The sequence below is a fragment of the Hoplias malabaricus genome, chromosome 5, assembly GCF_029633855.1.
Source record: "Hoplias malabaricus isolate fHopMal1 chromosome 5, fHopMal1.hap1, whole genome shotgun sequence".
Taxonomy (NCBI): Eukaryota; Metazoa; Chordata; class Actinopteri; order Characiformes; family Erythrinidae; genus Hoplias; species Hoplias malabaricus.
This window is the reverse complement of record NC_089804.1, coordinates 17,538,848-17,560,734: the sequence shown is the minus strand read 5'-3', so window position 1 is coordinate 17,560,734 and position 21,887 is coordinate 17,538,848. Positions and strand designations below refer to the sequence as shown.

The window sequence follows — 21,887 nt, the reverse complement described above, 5'->3', positions numbered from 1 at the left end:
TCATTATGTAAACAAGTCAGAATATCACGATAATCACAATATTGATTTTTTTATCGTTTAAAAAAATGTGCGATATTAGTGCATATGATAACATATGGCACAGCCCTAATTCACATGTTGTTGTTTTTTTTAGGAAAGTACACAGCTTAGCCAGGCATGAGCTCAGAGAGATCAGTACAGTTATTTAATTCCTTGTTGTGCTGTCCAGCTCTCCCTAGATTCTTTCTTCAGCCACTACTCCAAGGAACATTTGAACTACAGTTGTGCAATATATTATCACAATAATTTTCTCTATATTGATCAGTCTCAATATTTATCCAGATATAGCATTTTGTAACATTGTAAATATAGTAAAAATGCAAACAGAATACACCAATTGTTACTATCCAATATTTACATTTTTATTTTCAGAACATAATATGCATGCACACAGTATGCAAATTACTCAAATCCACAAGGAATGTTTTCACTGGAACAATATAAATAATTGTGTTTACCTTCCCCAGATAATGAAAAACGCACTTTTAAAAAAGTAATCTGTTATCTGTCTAGTGTCATAAAAAACACATTTAGGACATTACCACCACAAGCATTTAAAGAAGAAGATAAATTAAGAAGATAAACAGAATAATCAACATTCCCAAAAAGTTCTGAACTGTAAACATATTGTACTTAACCAATTAGAAGGCTTGTAACAGTGGGAAAACTAGAAAGCTTATTGCAATAAATATGTATAATGCTTGTTGCCCAAAAAATCAACCAGATCTATGGTGTCAGATCCACTTCAAAAATCGTGAGCGGGGAAATCGGTTCGTGCAAGAGAAAAAACACTTGTGTGGTGAAAAGGGAACGGATGCGTTCTGCACAAAAAAAACCCACCTTGGGAATGGCAAGTTCGAAACTCGAGTTCTGATAGAGTGAGGGTCGTCCTACATGGTCACGCACATCATCAGGCTTGTACACTCTTAAAAACAAAGGTGCTACAAAGGTTTATTTGAGCAATGCCATAAAGAACCACATTTTGTTTAATAAATAACCATATGATTTAAGAGATATGATGGTGTGAAGAAAAAACCTTCCCTTGGTTCTTTACCAATTAAAAAACTATAAGAAAAAATGGCTCTTTATGGAACCAAAAGTGGTTCTTCTATAGCATTACTTGAAAAGACGAGTTAAGCAGAGTTTCCACCATGCAGTGGGAAAGTGCCTATAGTTGCAGTCGAAGAAAGCTACAGGCTACAATCCAAACATCTGCTCCAACTCTAGGCATGATATAATTGCCCATAGCACACCAATGCTAACCATGCAAACTGACTGGTGTTCTCTATGTAATTCTCGTCATAAGCAAATTTAAAAATATGAATGGGTTCATTTAGGTGCCTAAAAGTCCCTCATTCCTTTCATCTGACATTTATCCTTTAAAGAACTCTATGATAATGTGAATCTCTTATGCTTCACCATGCTCTATGCCCTGTTTTCCACATGGCCAGTTGAGACCAGCTGAGTTAATACTGATAAACATTCAAGTTCATCCGAGGAGAATTATCAATGCGGTGGAGCTCAGGAGCTCTCCTCCTCTCCTTCTTGTGTTGGCTTAAGGCTGGGAGATGGATTGCCTGGGGGTTGCCCCGGGCCCTGCTTGCCTGCGCCCGCGCCTTGTCAGGGGCCGGGGAGTGCACGCTCGGGACGGATTCCACAGCTGACAAACAGAACAGCAAGGGCACCATGCATTTTTCATGCTGCTCCCTTAATTGTGCCACCTGCTCTAGCGCTTTTTCCCCCCGCAACACTAGCACAAAGGCGTCGAGGCTCACACTCTCAGCGTCACACTGTGGGAACATGGGCTGAGGTTAACACCCTTTTCCTCTGCTGCTTCCTGCACTGCCAAGGGCCTTGATATGCACAAAGGCTTACTTGCTGGAAGGCACTCTGGAACTCATATAACTCGCTAAACTATTCTGGACTCTCAACTGGCTAGCTACAGCTAATTATCCTAAAGACTGAACTCATCGCTCCTGTCTTGATCCAAGTGATTCTGGAAGAACTGACTGCTCAGTTAGCTGACTGCTCTCTCTGATCTTGATCTGGTCAATGACTGCATAAAGTATATCCCATATATCCCAAATATATGATGACATTTGTAGGAATTAAAGTCCATTGAATGGATCAGAGATATAAGGGTGACATAGGACAAGTAGAGGTGCATCAGGAGACGTAGTGGGGACACAGCAGAGTGGCACACTGGAAGTGACATAGGGTAGACATAGGAGATGTAGAATGGGATGTAAGAGACATGGGGAGTGGGATAAGAATAGGGATACAGGACACCTTGGAGAAGGACAGGAGTAATACAGGATATTAGGGGGACACTGAAGATATAAGGGGATATAGGAGAAGTAGGGAACACAATGGAGACCTATTGGGCAATAGGAGGGAACATAGGAAATGTAGTGGGGACACAGCAGATATAGGGAGCAGGTAGGAGAAGCAGGGGTACATTAGGACACAGGAAACCTATGGATGCTGTAAGAGACAAGGGGGGCCCCGAGAATATGGTGGGGGACAAAAAGAGATGAAGAGGAGACATAAGAGAGCTAGGGGGAATGAGATGACTTAGGAGAGCGGTAGGAGATTAACAGGGACATGAGAGGCGTAGGGAGGCTTTGCTCCCTGCATCTTGACACTAAGAAAGCACTATAATGCCTGTGAGAGCTATTTGCTCCCATGTACACCAGCTCTTTTTTTCAGCCTCTAAACCTGCAACAATGCATAAAAAATGTATTAAAGGCAACATCTATTATTGTGGAAATCACTTCTCTCATTTGTTTATGTTCAGAAGCTCTGCGTGGAACGGTATGTTTGAGGGGAAAAAATGTTTGTACAAGGCTGAAGTTTAACTTGTCTGTTAACGATTTTATTTACTTTTTAAATTACCACAGAAACTCATCTGTGACTCAATTTGTTTAGTTTTGTATCACTTTCGGTTTATGTTTATTTTCATGCAGTTAGCACTCTCCTGAATTTAGTCAGCTCCCTCTGCAGGAAAATTAAATGAATATTACTCACTCATGGAGCAGGAATAGAGCAATATCCTCATCTCAGTTCCTGCTTTTCAAAGTTGCAAGGTCTATTCGTTTACTGAAAACCTCCAGATTCCATTTTTCTGCCATGAAAATAGAACGAAAGCTTAGTATTTCAAACTGATATACTTTTTCTTTGGTAGCCGTTTTAGCCATTTACAGACACGGGTTTCGTAAACACATTAGACTGGTTTCAATCATGCAAATAGACTTGAGAGCAGCAAATGTTGAGGAAACATCCCCAGAATTTTATAAGAATTGTTTTTTTTATATTATTAAAATTGTGAACATCACCTTTAACACTGGTCTTTATATGGCCCTGTGCAGTGTGACTCTTGACTGGGAAATGGGATATATATTCTTGTTGAAAGCAGAGACAGTGGGCTGGGTAAGGCTGTCCCCAGACCCCTAAACAAATCCTTTGAATTTCAGAGGACACAGCTCAGCATGAGGATCCAACAAACGAGCAGACTGTGCTTGTTACTTCAGTTGTGAGATGCTCAATAGCAGGAAATCCATGCAGTCTTACTTCAGTAACAATAGTCACTTCTCTAGGTTATGCTGCGGTAAGCTTCCTCTTGAGTTTTCCAAAATATTACCAAGAGCACAATGGCTGTGTGGTGTCACATGCAATCACACAATCAATCCATCATCAGTGAGTGACGCATTTATAAATTCACAAAGGGGTACAACTTTCCACCCTCCAGGATAGATCAACTTATCTCATGCTTCGTTACCAGGCCAAAAATATATTCATTTGCAGCATAATCATTTGAAAAGCAGATGTAAAGTTTTTAAAACTGCAGTTCTGTTTGTCAGAATGTGTTGTTCTTCTGTTCACTCATTAAAATCAGCAGTTATTTTAGAAGTGATGATATTCTGCCATCTGGTGGAGGACATGTCGTTTTCTAAAGTTGGAACAGCTGTACCCTGTATTCACACTTCTCCAATAACATTCAGCAGGCTGTGTGCAGAAATGATGTGCCCTGCATAGACAAAAGTTTGTAGACACGGCTTTACTGTGTACTCATTTTGACACAGATCCATTGTACACACACAGCTTGAATAACCTCCTTTATAAAGCACTGTAAGGAACAATAAAAGGGGATGTTATGGAGCAGCTGCACATGATCCTCAGGGTCATCTAGATGGGCATAAAAACAAGCTAACCTTGAGCTGTGGAGAACTGTAATGATTAAGCTTCCTTCAATGCGAGCTGGAGTAATTTTTCTGCTTTAGAAATAAACATCCATCTTCGTTACCTGACCAACTAATGCTCTTGACACTAAATAAATTCCTCACAGCAACAATCCAAAAGACCCAGAAATAAGCCTTGCCTAAAGGTCAGGGAGACAAATTATTTATAAATATATCTTTCTATTTCAAAGAAACGTTAAATGAGCAGGGGTTGACTGGCGTATAATCACATAATAAGCTACCAAGCATACTGAGAGGTAGCAGACTTAAACTGAGTATACAATCACTCCAATCTAAAAAGTCTAGACAAGCAGCTTGTGCAATTATTGTTCATGCACCATATGCAGCGTTCAATTTTACACTGATTACAAAGCAGCTTTGGACCAAAAAGCACAGCCTGATGAAAGAAGTGGCCTGAGCAGTTTACATCTGGCAGAAAAACCATCAACAATATCTTACACTCTTTCTTTATCTGTCATGCAATGCTTAACCTGTCTCAAAGATCTGATGAGAAATTCTCTAAAAAGATAGATGGGATTTGCTGTTATTCACAGGTAATTCACAGTGGGTTTTCGATGGCCTGCTCTGTTGTTACCTTAGCTTTAATCCTCCCGGGGAGATCAATAACAAAGCAATCTGGTGTGATTGTTTCAGCAAGATACGATACAATCTCCACACTTATAATTAACCAGTGTCCAGCCATTGCCATCAAATCAGACAACAAAGCGATCTGTGCTTTTACACATGTTTTGTTTGGTGTGGACTTTTGGACTTTTCGGTTTGGTCCAGACCAAAATATCCTGTGTGAAAGGGGCCTTGGACACCATCCTGGACCAGAATTTGGTCAGACCGAAAGAGGTGGTCTCAATCTGGATCAAACTGAACCTAGGTCTGCGTCGTGTGCAGTGTGAAAACACTTCTTTTTTGGATGGTTGGACATTCTGACCAATTACAGGAAGTTGAAGCAATATAAAAGGCAGAGAAGGATGTCACAGGCAACTTACTAATTGCCCTCTTGGCTGGAGTGCATGTAAAACATCTAGGAAACGTAAAAACATTTTCATTTAACTGTAAAATGACTGCAAGGCTCATAACGTGCTCTTTCAGTGAAACTACATCATCAGTAAAAAGACGACATCATTTGATGTAACACTTTATATCAGTGGTTCTGCATGTTTTAAAGGCACAGTTCATGATTTTAATAATGAAAAAAACACTTTTTATAAAATTCTGAAGATGTTTCCTCACCATCTGCTAGCTCTCCAGTCTGTTTGCATGCTCAAAACTGGTCTAATGTGTTTATGAAGCTCCAGTGTCAGAAAATGGCTCCAGTGTCAGAAGATTTGGAGAACTTTCCAAATCCAAACTGTCTTGGTCCAGTATGCTGGGCTTTATCTCTGTTCTTGACCCTCTATACACAAGTCAGTGTGAAGTACGGGGAGATGCAGCCCACGTAAGTGATGATGAGAACTTAGGAAAGTATTTTAATCCATTTTTTCAATGGCCGATCACGATGCTGATATTTGATACCGATATATGGTACAGAAATCATAATGTTTTTTTTGTAGTTTTTTTTGTTTGTTTTTGAGATACAACATTACTGAACTTAAATGAACATTTATTTAGCCCTATTACTGTCTGCACACTCTCTCATGTGTGCACTCTGCAGTGTACTTATTTTAAATAAAAAACATCAACTAAGTGAATGTCCACAGGCAATAAATATTTGTAAACTTTGTATAAAACCTTATGAATGAATAATAAAATCTCAGTGCATTTAAATAGCATCTACAAGCAGATAGCAGTATTTTTTGTTTCTGAGAGAACATTCGTAAATGTATATAAATAAAAAAAGCAAACGCATGAATGCACATTATCACCCAGATATATATATATATATAAGAATAACAAAAACATGTATTTTCTCAGCTTATTTAGATAAGTAATTTAAAAACTAAACTTTGTAGAAATACTTATATTAATAAAAAATTTAAAGTTTTAGTGCCCAGCATCTCCTCATTTCTGAGATAACAAAAATTTGTAAACACTTGCAAAAATAAAAAGTTAGAGAAGTGCACATGATAACAACAGCTTTGTTTTTATTCACAGTCCCAGTTAAGAGCAGCAAGTTGTAATGCAGTAAACAAAGCTTTCAGTCTTCTTATAAAGGGCCCCACCCTCACTGAAATTCACAGCATCTTGTTAACTATTCTAAGCTGGTGTGCACGCAGAGGGAGAGAGACTCGCACATACACACACATACACACACACACACACACACAAATACAGAAACTGTATGTAGAACGTTACATTGTTCTTTTCCCCAAAGCGCTGTTGGCAAGTTGATAAGTTGTTAACACTAGCTTTTGGACAATTAATGAACTGAACAATAAGTGAACTCTCCAATTAGTAAATGTAACCGACTGTAAGTAAGGCTTGCTAACACTAAAATTCCCAGATAACATTACTTACTGATACTGATGTGGTGATGCAGTGTTATGTGTGCACTGCTCTATCAAGAGTGGATCAGACAGAGCAGCGTTGCTGTAGTTTTTAATATTTGTCCACAAGACAATAAGTGAACTCTCCAATTAGCAAATGTAACCGACTGTAAGTAAGGCTTGCTAACACTAAAATTCCCAAATAAAATTACTTGCATTTTCTCACTAAATGCCCAGTATCAATGTGATAATACAGACAGTAAACTGTAAAGATTATACATTTTATTAAGAATGGCTTACCGTGTTCTCTCAGGAAACATTATGTCTAGGTACATTTCATATCATCCACTGATGTCTGCATGTAGAATGGTGAAATGGACACAAGGGGGAGCGCTAAGATCCCTCCACAGCAGCCCGACTGATGGGGCTTCCTGTGGCTGTGCCTGAAGTAGGGCTGGGCGATATGACCAAAAATATCATATCTCATATCTCAATATGCCTAAAGAAATGGTGATATACAATACGATACGATATTGTGAAAACCATAACAAAATACAAGAGCAAAGAGAAACTAGGCAAGCCTAGTTTACCCGGACCGCCATTAGCCATTGTCACAGGGGTTTTTCTGGAATTTCAAAAATAGGAAAGCCCAAAACACATACCCATTTCAAGGTCTGGAGAAGCTTTATATCAAAGTCTTTGTATGCAATAATAACAAGTAATAAACTATAAAATTAGCACTTAAAACCAAACACCTTAACATTTTATCAACCAAGTAATCTACAGGTAAATGATACAGGGCATCGCTGGAACAAGATATTTATGTACTGACTTACATTTCTATAAGGGTCTGACTGATAAAACGGCACTGTAACAAATCTACAGCCCTGTTTATTTTGAGTAACACCTCGCTCCAGTGTTCAGGCTTTAATAATCCGGAGAGTTTGATGCAATTTACTCGTCAGAAAGTCAGTAACAGTGAGATGTGTCCATGTATTCGTGTCGTTATAGGGACAGACAAGGTGACTTTCTGTTCGTTACATATATAGTAGAAAACAAAAGGCTGGGTCACAAAAACAAACATAAAGAGACTATGATAAATATTAACTCAACAACATTCAACACATTTCTGTTTGAGGCTCCAGTAAAACAGTGAGCTGCACCGCAGTGGATGGTGGACCTACAAGAGCTGAAGCGGCACGAGTTTGTCCCAGTTCAGGTGGGTGTGCGCAAGAGAGAGAAAATCAGAACTGAACAGGACATTTTTGCACTGTTTTAAATGTACTCAGATGAAAACCTGCATATCCTCGGCATACTCGATCAAACTAATATGGTCATATACAAAATAAAAAAAATGGAATGTAAAGATATATCCCCCAGCTTTAGCTTGAGCTGAAGTCACGTTCACGCACCTACGTCAAAAAACTGCGCTCACATCACAATATTGCGATATGACAAAAGTCTTATCGAATTAAAATACATACCGGTATTATGAATGATATTATGAAGGCATTTTTAGATAATCGGTCTTGTAAGCAGAGGCATCGGCAGATTCCAATTGTCTCAAATCGGTCGAGAGTTGGTCGACCACTAGTAAACGGCATCGTGTACAGTAACATTGGTGCAGGTGTAAACATAGATATAGTTTTATAGCTCTACGGTATCTTGACATTATTTTGCTTATTTGATTACGGACACAAGGAAAATCTGTAATCTTCCCTGAAGTGGGAACGCATACTGTGGAAAAATGACTGAAATGGTCTGTTAGGATGAGACTAAAACTACTGAGGTACTCCTGTAATAATTACATTACTCCATGTTCACAGTTAAATATAAATGTAAACAATAAACAAGGATAAAGCAAGCCATTCTCATTTGTGCTGCTCTTTACACAGAGTTCAGCGATGGTGTGGTGTATGATCCTTGTTGTATTTTGAACAAAGTATGTCACAGATGTTTCATTAAGACCCCAGAACTGTGTAAAAGTCCTATTTTCTCAATGGAGCTTTTATGAATGTGTCAGAGCTGATGAAAGCAGAGCTGTATTTGCATAAATCTCTTGCCATATTTCTGATATTCATTTGAATTTAATTGAACAGCTGGATGAAAATCTGGCTACTGATGTGTGTAATAAAAGCAACAGAACCACTGTGCTGTCACTACACACATCACCAATCTACTACAACATTAGTGTCCCTGCTGTGTTAATCATGCTCTGCCACAATATCAGCACATGACCAAATATGATTAGCTGAATGTGTAATTACACGCTTACATAGTCGACCTGTGGAAGAATAATGTTCAATAAAGTAAATGGTGTCTATCTGTGATTCTATCAATGCAGTTGACTTTAATGTAGCTATATTTACAGATCTATTTGGTTCAACTTCAAAATAAATTCAATACTCACTGAAGTTGTGTGCAATTTTTGTATTCAGCATGATTTCCACATGATTGCTTGACTCCAAGTTAGAACTGTGGCTCAAGTCTTTGACTCCGAATAGCTCATACAAACGCACAGTGTTGATTTGAATTTCTCTAGGGCTTTCTCGTGCCCAGACAGACTTCACAATCTGTAAGAGTGGCAAGAAGAGTCAATATCATCAGTTCCCTCACAGGAACATGCAATAAATAAACTTCTTTAATATCACCAAAGGCATGAATAATCTAAACACAGTTCACACTCTCTGCCTTGAAAAGATGAGCTCAGGGAGCACACAAAAAGAACATTTGGTGAGAGTTTGGAGTGAGAATGTAATAAATTCATTGTTTCTCTCAGTGATAATGAACCAATGTGTGCTCAGAGAAGGAGTGTGAATAATTTTAAGTCTGAATCTACAAGAGTGAGATATTGAACTCACTCAAACAGCAAATAAAGAACCCTACAGACTGGGACTGGGTAATATAACCAATCATTTTTTTTCCTAATGATTTCATTAATTATCCTGTTGTTTTGTGCTGTAACAAGTAAACAGCTAAAACTCTCTCTTTCATTGCAAGTGGCACACATCCCCACTTTGCCAAAGCATTAAAATGCCACACACGGTGTTAACACACCATCAACATGAGCTCCAAAAGTGTTTCATTTTAAGAATGTTCCAACATATAGGATCATATATGTGATTATATAATCACAATATATTGTACCTTGTCATGAGCAATTATGTCCCAGTGAAAGGCCTTTGTCCTTATAACCTGGGATTTTGCCCTCTTCTTTACAGGCAGGGGAGGAGGCACTGGAAGGGGAGAAGAAACTGGTGACTGTACGGGCTCAACCTGTTGTAATGGTAAAGGTCTCCTCTCAAGTGAGGATACTGTAGCCCTCTCTGGCAGGGGTGGTGGCTTTAGCTCAGCTACCAGCTCTGGCTCTATAGCAGGCTTAGGCACCAGATCTAGTGTTATTGCAGAAGCAGGAAAAGGTACAGGAACAGCCAGTGGTTTGGACAGAATCCGAGGTAACGGCACTGGCGGCACCAAGTCAGATCCATCGTTTTTCAGGATCTTGTCAGCCTCTGGTTCTCTCTCGAATGATGACTGATGTTCTTTTTTCATGATATCAGACAATTCTTGGGGTGATTTGAGGTCTTCATATAAAATCTCATACTTGGATCTGCGTTTCCAATCCACGCACTGCTTATTGATGGCTTTGACCCAGGCATCTCGCTCACTTCTGATATCTTCGGTGCTTGCACGCTCATTCATTGGAACCCGGAATCTAGCAAAAGTAACAGAGTTGAGATATAGCTGACTTGGTTTCTGCTGTTTTATTTTCTATTATCTTTAAACCTCTAAAAATCATTTTAAATAACTAAACATTGAATGGGATTTTCGCTGGCACTCTTAAAAAGATCCATTTTAGGTTCTACTTGTAAACTTTTTTTACAGAGTGCACCAGCCTAATAACATGATTTTTCATGCGATTTTTCAGAGCTGAGATTGTTCTGAACCTTTTGATGCAAAACATGTGGGCAATATATTATAATACAAGTACTTGAAAGATGAATTTCTGAAAATTGAGAAAATGTCCTTAGACCCCAAAGGGTTAAAAAACACTTTTCCATCACCCTTTTGTGCATTTATTGATAGTCTAGCTTTTGCACTTGGTCAGGGCATAAGTCTTTTTGCAATATTTGTGTGTTTTTTGCGAATTCTTAGCTGTTTCCATTCAGGTTGTTTATATGCACATTATTTGCAAACATTCGGTGGATAGAAACTTGCTACCATGTGTGTCAAATGGCGCTTTTCCACTGCATGCAACCTACACGACTCTACTTGACTCGGTACGGCTCTTTTGATTTTCCACTGGCCAAATCTGGTGCCTGGTCCCTGGAACCAGATAGATTTTCAGTCAAAGCTCACTTTGAGTTCCAACCGTGCCGAGTAGGTACTAAATGATGATGTGCAAACCCTACAAAGTGCTGATTTGCCACAGCCATGTCAATCACCAGGAAATGCAGAGCTCATTCAAATCCAGGACAAACATCCGCTTTAAAATCTCTAGCAGCTTTCACATTTATTTTTATCAAACAACGGCAGCTGGTAACTTTACCTCAAGGTGTTTTGAACAAGTAAAACTGATTTGTGACAACTGGGGCGCAGAGCCATGTTTAGTCCAAAAAACTAAAACAACAAGCGAATATACGACGTGTAAACAGCGCCTAACTTTAACGCTGCTGTTGTTGTGGTTTACAAAGCCAGCGATTCCTGAGAGAGGTTTTGCGACGTTACCAGCTCCATTTTGCGGGAGAGCCCTTCCAGTGGAAAAGCGACAAGTTTAACAAAAAACCAACACTCACTGAAACTCATCCTTCTTCGTGAGCAGTATAAAGGTATCAAAGGAATGAGGGGTCTCCACGCTTGCATTGCCATCTGACAAGTGAATGATGACCTGCAAGCTGGGTGCAACTGGCAAATCCACGACACCCAAGACAGGTCGAGTGCCCATCGGCAGCAAGGTCAGCTGACCTGGGTAGAGATGAACCTCATACCTGATCAAAAGACACAGAACAGTGACACAGAATGACATCACAGCACTACATGCTTCCTGCTAGCAATACAACTACAGTGTATATAGAATAAGTGAGCCTGTGGAATTAAAAAAGATAAAAGAAAAAAAATGAAGGGAAGTCTTATTATTCTGCCTTGCCCTAGATGTTAATCAACCAAAGCATATTTGAGTTTAATCATTTACTTCTGTACAATTGCTAAGAAGCTAATAAGTGACAGGAGCTTTTAACAGAACAATGTTAAAAATGTCTCATTATTTCTAAATCTTGCCTTGAACTGTCGTGGACAGATGTGGACACATATCAGGCTTCAGGATGGCTGCTTCTACTATTTTTTTAGCTAGGACACATACGTCATATGCTCCTGCCATATACATAGTGTTTTCCAGTTTTATGCAAAATAGTGCCAGGAAAGATTAGAGATCATACAAGTAAGACTATTAGAAATTGCTTAACAATTTGCCAAGGATTAGGGACAAAGCTGTAATGATTTAGGCATGCAATTCATACAGATGTAACAATCGCAGGTATAAATCAGGCGTAGATCAGAAGACATTAAAAATGTTTCTGTTGTTAAATTATATTTAGTGTCAGAAGGGAAATAATGTAAATTGGATTTTGGCCACTTTAAAAATGCTAAATAAAATATTAATACTTTTTCCATTTGCATGATGCTAGTCCTCCCCGCTGCAGAAGCAGCTGGCCTTCATGAAGTGTTTTTGGAGATGCAGGTGGCTGGTTGGGCTCCTCATGTGTATCCACTGGATAAATGTTCCTATAGATGATTTGATTTATCAGCTCTAGAATCTAATGAGAAGGAAACACATGAATATGAATGGTAGGCATGAGGAACTGTAGCTTGAAGAACCTGTATACACTCAGACACAAAGCATGCTCTTATAATTTCCTGCTTCTAAAATAATTTGAAGCATAGGAAAAAAAAAGTGTCAAAAATAATAAAGCTTATTAAAGAAGTGAAATTATGTAACCCCCCAGTTCCCAATCCCAGTTCTCTTAAAAGCCCATACTCTGCTCATATCTGTGCAGTCACTAATCCAAACTCCTCAGCCAAAAATCAAGCTATAACATAATAAGCCCAACCATATTTTGGAGATTTTAACACCTAGCAAAAGTGTCAAAGATAGATTTTCATCTCACTTTCTGTTTGTCCTGTGGGGACGTGGCCTCCAGCTCGAAGTCTTGGTGACCCTTAAATGACAGTGTGAGCCTCGCCCCAGAAGAGTCATGACAGTTTTTCACATCCATAAAAGAAAACTGCCTCTTCACAATGCCTTTATCAATGCTGCACACCATCTTTATGTTGAAGTCAATCTGAGGAGGGACGCATATAAACAGATCTCAGGTTAACTGTTTCAGATTATTCAGCTTGTTTCATTGTGACTCCTTTATGAGAATTCCTTTGTAGAGTATTTGTATCTGGATTTTTAAAATTTATTTCAGACAAACATGCTTTCTCAAATCACTTTTAATACATTTGATCTTCTCTTTAATTCTTTCTTGTGTATTGTCATATACACAGTCACATCAGAATATTATGACCACCTCCTTGTTTCTACACCCATTGTCCATTTTATCAGCTCCACTGACCATACAGGAGCACTTTTAGTTCTTAATTTCTTGTCTTCATCAAGAAATGTTGATCTGCATACTTTGTTCTCCCACTTTCACCCTGTATTTCAGTGGTCAAGATCCACGCAGGGGTGGGTACAAGTGGACAGACACAGCATTGCTGCTAAAGTTTTTGTGTCCACTAACTTTCCATTCTGTTAAAAACACCTACCTTGTTGGTCCACCTTGTAGATGTAAGGTCAGAGACAGTAGCTCATCTGTGACTGTACAGTTTGTGTTGGTCTTCATCTAACCCTTCATCAGTGGACACAGGATGCTGTTGGTCAACACTATTGTGTCTGATCCAGACAAACCAGCACAACACACTACAGCCCAGTTTACACTTATGCCTCAAACCAACACTGTAGGCAACGCGTCGTTGTGAACCCTGACGAGCACTTCTCCAGAAATATTGCGTTGACGCAGACCGCAATGACTGTGATTGGTCAGTAGTCAGACAGCCATTTTTATGATGAATTGAAGGAAGATGAAATACTCTTCTCCACACTATACACAGACAGCAGAAATTTCATAGCGAGAGATTTCCTCAGACATGGTGTGGACGTTAGGGATGAATACAAATGTTGAACAAAGAAAAAATAGGTAGGTTTCTGGAAAAAAAAACAAGAAGTGGAACTACGCAGGAAAAACGTGCCGGTGTTCTGACGAGTTGTGCTACTTTGTTGGTATGCGCTGCCATAGTGTACTTTTATACGCACAGTTCTTTAAATAAAACAGTAGGTTAGCTAAATATAGTGTATCAGAAAATGCTGCCTACAGACGTATAAGCAGGAGATATGCACAGCGCAAATCCCCTTATTAAAAGAATTATAAAATTATTACGGTGATAAGAAGTGTTTTATAAATTTTTACATTAAATTCGCCCTGTACAGTTTTGCAACGCTCAAGCAAGTCTGGGTCTGAGCATGTGCAGAGCTGCAAAGTAGCACATTTCGACAAGGAAGCACAAATCATCAGAACGCTGGCTTTGTATTTGTTTCTTTCCTGGCACCTAATGTAAAGTATGCTCTGACCCAAATAATGACCTACTCCCTAAATAGTGCACTTTAAAGATTTATAAAAGCAATTCTACTACACCGCTACATTGTGTAATACACAGTATAGAGGTAGATGTTTGACATTCTGCCCTAGTGTTGTGGCAGTGTAATTGCAGAGTGAGGCAGACAAAGGTACAGTAGTATAAACGTTCACAATGGCGTAGGGCTCTTGCATAACCTACAACTTAATAAAAACAAAGTTTATATAACATGAAGTATAAATCGTGTTATGTAAATATAACACACACCACATCAGTGTCACTGCAATGCTGAGAATGATCCACCACCTGCTCTGTGATTGGCCTGTGGGGGTTCATTGGAGATCAGGGTGAAATGGGGCAAAGAATGTATGCAGAGCAACAAATTATAGAACTACACAGTGCTCCTGTATAGTCAGTGGAGCTGAGAGAATGAACTGTGAGTTTGGAAAAAAAGGTGCTTGTTATATTTTGACAAGACTGTGCATGTTGAGTGACACCAAAACAAATAAAAACATCAGTGTTTGTGTTTTATACCTGTAGTATGCGTTTTTGACACCTGTAACCACTGAATTTGTGCACACTGAAGTTGTAAAGCGAGGCTTGTTTTTCCTGGAACAGATATAATAGCATAAACACTAAACAATGGCTCTTAGAAACAAAACACCATTTTCTTTTGTTTAAAGACATGATTACAGTGTTGTCTACATTGGCTGCTTGTGATTGGCTGGACAGGTCCATTGAAATGTTGTGCTGCAGGTTGTGCTTTGCTTCCTTACAGTAATTTAGCAAAGTCTACTTTTACATTCCAAGAATAATACAAAAGATTACTTGGTCAGTTAAGTTGTTGGAGTAGTATGCAGTCTTACAATCATTGATGTTACTGTTTACAACAGCACTTAGGCTTATGGTAGCAGCCAGATTAAATCTAAGGTGTCTTTGTCTTAAATTAGGCACTACAATTTTACCTCATAATCAAAACGTTTTTGCAGCAGCTGCAGCTGGTCTCTCCTGGCCATGTCAAGAGCGTCGTCAATGCTGAGTTGTCCGATCTTCACCATGTGCATAATATTCAGCTGCATCTCATTGCTGAGCTATAATTAAAATAAATAAATAAATGTAAAAAAAATCACAAAGCTATTTGAATACACAATGCAATACTAGCATCTGGCCCCACCTCTTAAGAACATGTAGTTAAAGATTCTCAATACATGTGTTTATCATTAATATTATTTTTTTATTAGCCAGTAAGTGTCTGACATTTTAATAGCGTTTTTGAATTACACCTCACTTCAAATGTGCCTCTATGTGAAGGCTACTGATGCTCCATATGTGAACACCAGCCTGGGTTCAAAATCAGGCCTAAATGTGATTTATCATGGACCATAAAACATTTTCCTTCTTGCAATCCAATCATGGAGCTTGAAAAGCAATGTCCATAACAGCAGTAACATCAGTCAGAAACCAGTAAATATAAGGAAGTGGTTACTGGACCAAAGAGATTCATGGAAAAGAAAAGGGAAACTCCTGTCACCTAGTGTCTATGTCTTTACAATCAGTCCAGTGATATGACCCCAAGCTGTTATCATAATTTAATGATGATTTGATTTGTTAGACTTTTTGAGTTCCTCTTCCAATAAAAGATAAGTACAGATGTTCAGGAGAAAAACACAGCAATAGACTGGCCCAAGATTTATAATTATAGTACCAGTCAAAAGACTTTGACACATCTTCTCATTAGTCATTGGTGGAATAGGGCTATTGCCTGTATAGAACTGTGTACCAGCCCTACATCTGCACACCACAAGTTATGGTCTCAAGCACAGTAAGAAGACGAGCAGTTCTACAAATTAACACTTGACAAGGCCATAGTAGTTCAATGAAAACCATTCCAGGTGACGACCTCATGAAGCTGATTTAGAGAACAGTGTGCAAAGCTGTCATCAAAGCAAAAGATGGCTACTTTGAAAAATCTAATGTATAAAATGTATCTGATTGGTTTAACACTTTTTGGTTTGATACGTAATTCCATATGGGTTCCTTCATGGTTTTAATGTCTTCCATATTATATAAAGTACAAAATAATTAAAAAGAGAACCATTGAATGTGAATGTCCAAACATTTGACTGGTACTGTATGATTTTTGAGAATTTAAACTTGCAAGCATAATGATATTTCCACATTTCTGGACAAGAAATTGATAAATAATGTCAGTGCTGTATTATTATTAGAACCCATTTATTATCGGCCACTGCAATTTTGATTTTAAATAATTATATTGACATGTTTGTATATATGTGAAGTATTAAACCTTGAATAGTTTGACACTGATACATAAGGACAGCACTGTACCACATGTTTCAGTTCATAACTGAGTTTCAGTTATGTGCAATTTAGAACTTGGTTCAAAGAACACTTCACACTGTGCACATTAAATGCAGCCTAACTTATCTAAGGAATGAAAACCCATGTTTTTGTTGAGTGAGTCTTACCTGAGGCAATTCCATCGTCTTTTCACTCTCCGTGCTTCTGGAGCCCTGTGGGCTACGGGATGACAACATCAGGAAAGGGGAGCCCAGACAGATCGCTGCTAGCTTCAGCAAACTTCCTCAAAACGAGCAGCGGAGAAACGGAAGCAAGGTGTGTACACTGTTATCAAGCTTAAACCAACGTCATGAGGGAGAGGGAGAAAGAGGAGTTTTGTTTCTCGTATGCACTCTGTCTCGGAAATGGTCCCAAATCTCCCTAAAGGCGCGTTTCTCCTAAACACAAGAAAAGCAAGTTCACATCATCACAGTCTGAAAACAGGTGTAATGTTATAGACAAATTGGCCAAAGATTCTCCTTCCAAATATTAGACCATTTTACCAATCTTCTCCAGTTATCACGAGAAAAAGCGTTGCACCATTTGCTGAAATCTTACGCGAAACTCTCTTTTTAATTGCAATAAACATTTTTTTTTTCTTTTCAGAGTTTCTTACAAATGTACAGCATTTTGGAACAACATTGTAGCGAGACAGCAGACTCGGCGGTTTGAAATTGTCAAGTTACTCAATTTAAACCTCTTCAGCAGTTAAGAAGTTGTTAGAGTATTTCCTCCGCTTTGTGTCCGAGCGTCCAGTGACAAACTCAGATCCGTTTTAAAATTTCAAAAGGCGCTCGCTAAGATGGCGCTATAACGGTCTCAGCACATAGGAATACTACCTAATGTTTTAATTTGAAGTTATATCTTCTAAATCACCATATTTACTAACCTGCAATCGGGAGAATCGCCCCTCTGTTGTTGCTACTTTGGACTCAGTACTTCAGAAACTGTACTGTGCTATCACTACGTAACATTTGCAGGAAGGTATGTAGCCACCACCCCCTCCCCAATGATTGAGAGGCAGTATGTTAATACCGCTACTGATTTCTGTACATTGCTGTGAAAATGGATTAATGAAGTTTTAACTTTGTTTATATGCCCGTGTGGTGTTCTTAAAATAAATAATTGGGGGAAATGAATGATGGTGAGACTTTCTAACAGAAAGGCAAAATTTTAATCTGTCCACCCACAACGCTGTAGCATGTATTTATGATAATATACATATAACTTAGCCTTGCATAGACAAAGTGAAATATTGCAACGGACCACATAACAGGAAATTTAAATGTAATAAAATCATGAAGAGGTAAAGGCATATACAAAATAAGATACCTTTCATGGAAATTACTTATTTATATATATTTATATATTTACTGTTAAATATATCATTTTAATGAATAGATTTTAGTAACCTTAATGGTAACTTTAATTTAATTATATATATATATATATATATATATATATATATATATATATATATATATATATATATATATATATATATATATGCAGTGCTGAGCCCAAAGTAGACATGGCAGAGGCTATATTCTCCCTATTACAGGTGGAGCATCATAATAATTGTGAAGCTGTTACTTTGTGGTAAAAATATTAGATAGTGTTCCTTTAATGTCATCATTCATTATCTATATACAGTTTTCTTAGTGCACCTTTAAGAATTGTATCTGTTAATGAGCTGATTTGCTATCATTTACCACCTCAATGTTCTGCAAACTACATGTAAGTAAAGAAAGTTTCGTTTGTTTATTTATTTCTGTTTAAATGTGGTTTTAGCATGTTCATACTTAAGTGGCATGGATGGATTTTCCACATATGTCCATTCTAGGAGTTATTATTTTAGAGCATTTGATGCAATGAGTTTCTTCTAACACTGAGAGGCGATAGTGTGTCCCTAATTCCCATCTGTTTCAGTAATTTAGAGAATGTAACTGAACTGTAAAACTTTACAACAAAACATTAATTGATGTTTTTCTTTCAAAATTGAATGTGACTTATTTTATTTTCAGTTTGTAACATAAGATCCACCTTTTCATTTTCTAAATCCAATTTGTTTTCCACACAACCCTAGCTCAGTAAATTGGAAACAAACTAAGTAGCTCAGTTCAAACTGGCTCTGTGAAGTCTGAGTGGCTGCTAGATTAAAGACAGAAGTGGACATTCTCCCCATGTCTTTGTGTGTTTCTTCCAGGAGCTCCAGTTTCCTTGCACAGTCCTGAAACACATGCTGGTAGGTAAACTCATTCATTCATTCATTATCTGTAACCGCTTATCCAATTCAGGGTCACGGTGGGTCCAGAGCCTACCTGGAATCATTGGGCACAAGGTGGGAATACACTCTGGAGGGGGCGCCAGTCCTTCACAGGGCAACACAGACACACACACATTCACTCACCAACGTGTGTTTTTGGACCGTGGGAGGAAACCGGAGCACCCGGAGGAAACCCACGCGGACACAGGGAGAACACACCAACTCCTCACAAACAGTCACCCGGAGCGGGAATCGAACCTGAACATAAATATTTCAGGTATTCTATACTAAGCCTGTTTTAAACATAGCTGACATATGTAAGTGACCCATGTAGCATAAAAAAGGTAATTCTTTTTATTTCACTTTATAGAAAAAAGGAAAATAAATAAATGCTTTTATAAATAATCTTTCTATTTCTTTGGCTGTGAAAAAAGGGTATTATTCTCTTTTCATATAGAGACCAGGGACCACATTTATTACATTTTTTGATGAAAATGTGTGCACAAAAGCCAGAAAATAGCATGTGCAAAAAGAATTTAGATTTATAAAACCATATAGTAGTGTTCCAGTCACACAGCTCCAGTGACCTGGAGTTTGTGGGTTCAATTCCCGCTCCGGGTAACTGTCTGTGAGGAGTTTGCTGTGTTCTCCCCATGTCCACCGGGTGCTCTGGTTTTCTCCCACAGGTCAAGAGCACACATAGGTAGGTGGATTGGCATCTCAAAAAAGTGTCCGTGGGCATAAATGTGTGAATATGTGTTGCCCTGTGGGGGACTGGCGCCCCCTCAGGGGTGTGTTTCGGCTGGTTGGCTGAGGATACACAAACTGTACACAACATGTCCCCAAAAGTGAATTATCACTAAATAACAACTAAACGCATTTTGAGTTCTAACAAATCTGATCATAATATTTGACAGAAAGCATACACAATGAAACAATACCATATACAATACCAGATACAAATGCATATTTGCCATTTTTTCCATGGGAAGAGGTAAAAGGTCGTGATATACATCACATCTCGTGAACTCGTGTGTCATCTAGAATCCCAAGTTTTACTAATGGTAAATACAACTTTGTCCGCCATTCAGGTGCAATTTACAAGTCAGAAAAATGTTTTTTTCCAGTTTCCGACATCACACAAATGCAGCATTAGTTTAGTGACAACATGTGTCTGCAGCAGTATTAATCGGCTCATTAAACAGTCATCATCATTCACAAAACGTCTTCATGATTTCTGAAAACATGTTATCGCCTTATTTATCAGTTAGCTAGGTTTTAGTAGCTCCAGATAGCCATTATGAAACAGTGCATCAGCCTCTTGCCTATTTATAAACCTGTGATTATGTGCAAGTTACAGCTGTTTGGGCTTGTCATTATCTGCAAATATTACCAGCCCATAATGAATTACTGTCTATTTATTATGGAGTAAAATTTCTTATTATTAGAATAATGATAATAATAATAATAATAATAAACGTATGGCACTTTTCAAAACTGAGTTTAAACAGCACTTTGAATATGAATTTATTACAGTGAGAAAAAACAATACAGACTAAACTAATTTAAATGAACACAATTCAGAGTGAAAACAAGCTAGAGTAAAACAATACCACAAATAAGTAGTAAAAGTAGAATTTGATACAGCAAGCAAAAAAAACTTTAAATATTTTTTAATATTCTGCATTTTTTTTTAAAGTTATTTTAAACAAGGACTGTCTGTGAGGAGTTTGGTGTGTTCTTTCTGTGTCCGCACGGGTTTCCTCCAGGTGCTCAAGTTTCCTCCCATGGTCCAAAAACATACGTTGGTTGGTTGATAGGTGACTCAAAATTATCTGTAAGGGTGAGTGAATGTGTAAGTGTGTGTCGTCCTGTGAAGGACTGGCACCCCCTCCAGGGTATGTTCCTGCCTTGAGCCCAGTGATTCCGGGTAGGCTCCAGACGAACCTCGACCCTGAACTGGATAAAATGTTACAGACAATGAATTAATTTTAAACAAGCATTGATCTTCCTTAATTCTTTAATCTTAGTTTTTTCATGTGTATTCATTATATAAAGAAAAGTGTTATAAAGTTTGCACATTTACTTGCAATTCTCTATTTAACCACATGATGTCACCAATTTGTGCACCAAGTTTTTAGGAAACACATGGGTCAAACTTGCTTAAATATACGCAAATATTTACGCAAAGTACTTCTTTATAAATCACTGTTTTTCGTGTGAAAAGTTACTAGGCACATTTCAGGCCTGTTTTTGTGTGTATACACCCTTTATAAATGAGGCCTCAGGACTTTAATGACATATGCTACTGAATTGAATTTGGGTTATTCCTGGATACTTACAACAATATATCTAAATAATATTCCATCGAAATTGTACCAGGGAAATCCTCTTAAACAGTTGGCTTGACATTTAGCAGTTTTTCTGTTGAAAGTCAAGCATGAAAAAGCACCAGTTTATTTCCTATTGGAAGTGAAACAGATGCTGATGTCATAACTTTCTGTAAATTCTTGTTATATTTGGGAAGTCAGATATCAGTTGCCCTTTTTAATCAGTGACATCACAGTGATATACATCCGATCCATTGATTGTTGAAGGTGATTTCTTAAAAAAGAAAGATATAATGTACTGTTTACATTAGAGAATTTCATGACCACTCAGGTATGCCCCTAAAACTTTTGGCGCGTAAACCCTGTTTGAAGTTCCTCATCAGGGGATTTCCTACAGTTTCATGAAACTTAACAAAACGTTACTATAGCTTAGCATGTGTACAGCAGTCTACTGAATGCTAAGTCATAAAGTTGTAATAGGACTCCTTCTGTGTGGGCTTGTTCTTGGGGAAATGAGCGCGCAATGCTTGAAACCCTG

The 21,887-nt window shown here is 38.2% G+C and overlaps 1 protein-coding gene across 1 annotated transcript in view; it reads right to left on the bottom strand.

Moving 5' to 3' along the window:
• Positions 1-17,040, bottom strand: part of LOC136697271 (uncharacterized) — a 60,610-nt gene extending 43,570 nt beyond the window's left edge. The window contains exons 1-8 of the mRNA XM_066672308.1: positions 16,882-17,040; positions 15,358-15,483; positions 14,927-15,001; positions 12,883-13,056; positions 12,380-12,531; positions 11,515-11,706; positions 9,866-10,433; positions 9,129-9,291 (exon numbers count right to left, since the gene is read on the bottom strand). Of these exons, the coding sequence (XP_066528405.1) occupies positions 9,129-9,291; positions 9,866-10,433; positions 11,515-11,706; positions 12,380-12,531; positions 12,883-13,056; positions 14,927-15,001; positions 15,358-15,483; positions 16,882-16,950 (1,519 nt within the window). The 5' untranslated portion in view covers positions 16,951-17,040. The remainder of the gene's footprint in view (positions 1-9,128; positions 9,292-9,865; positions 10,434-11,514; positions 11,707-12,379; positions 12,532-12,882; positions 13,057-14,926; positions 15,002-15,357; positions 15,484-16,881) is intronic.
• Between the last annotated feature and the right edge of the window lie 4,847 nt (positions 17,041-21,887).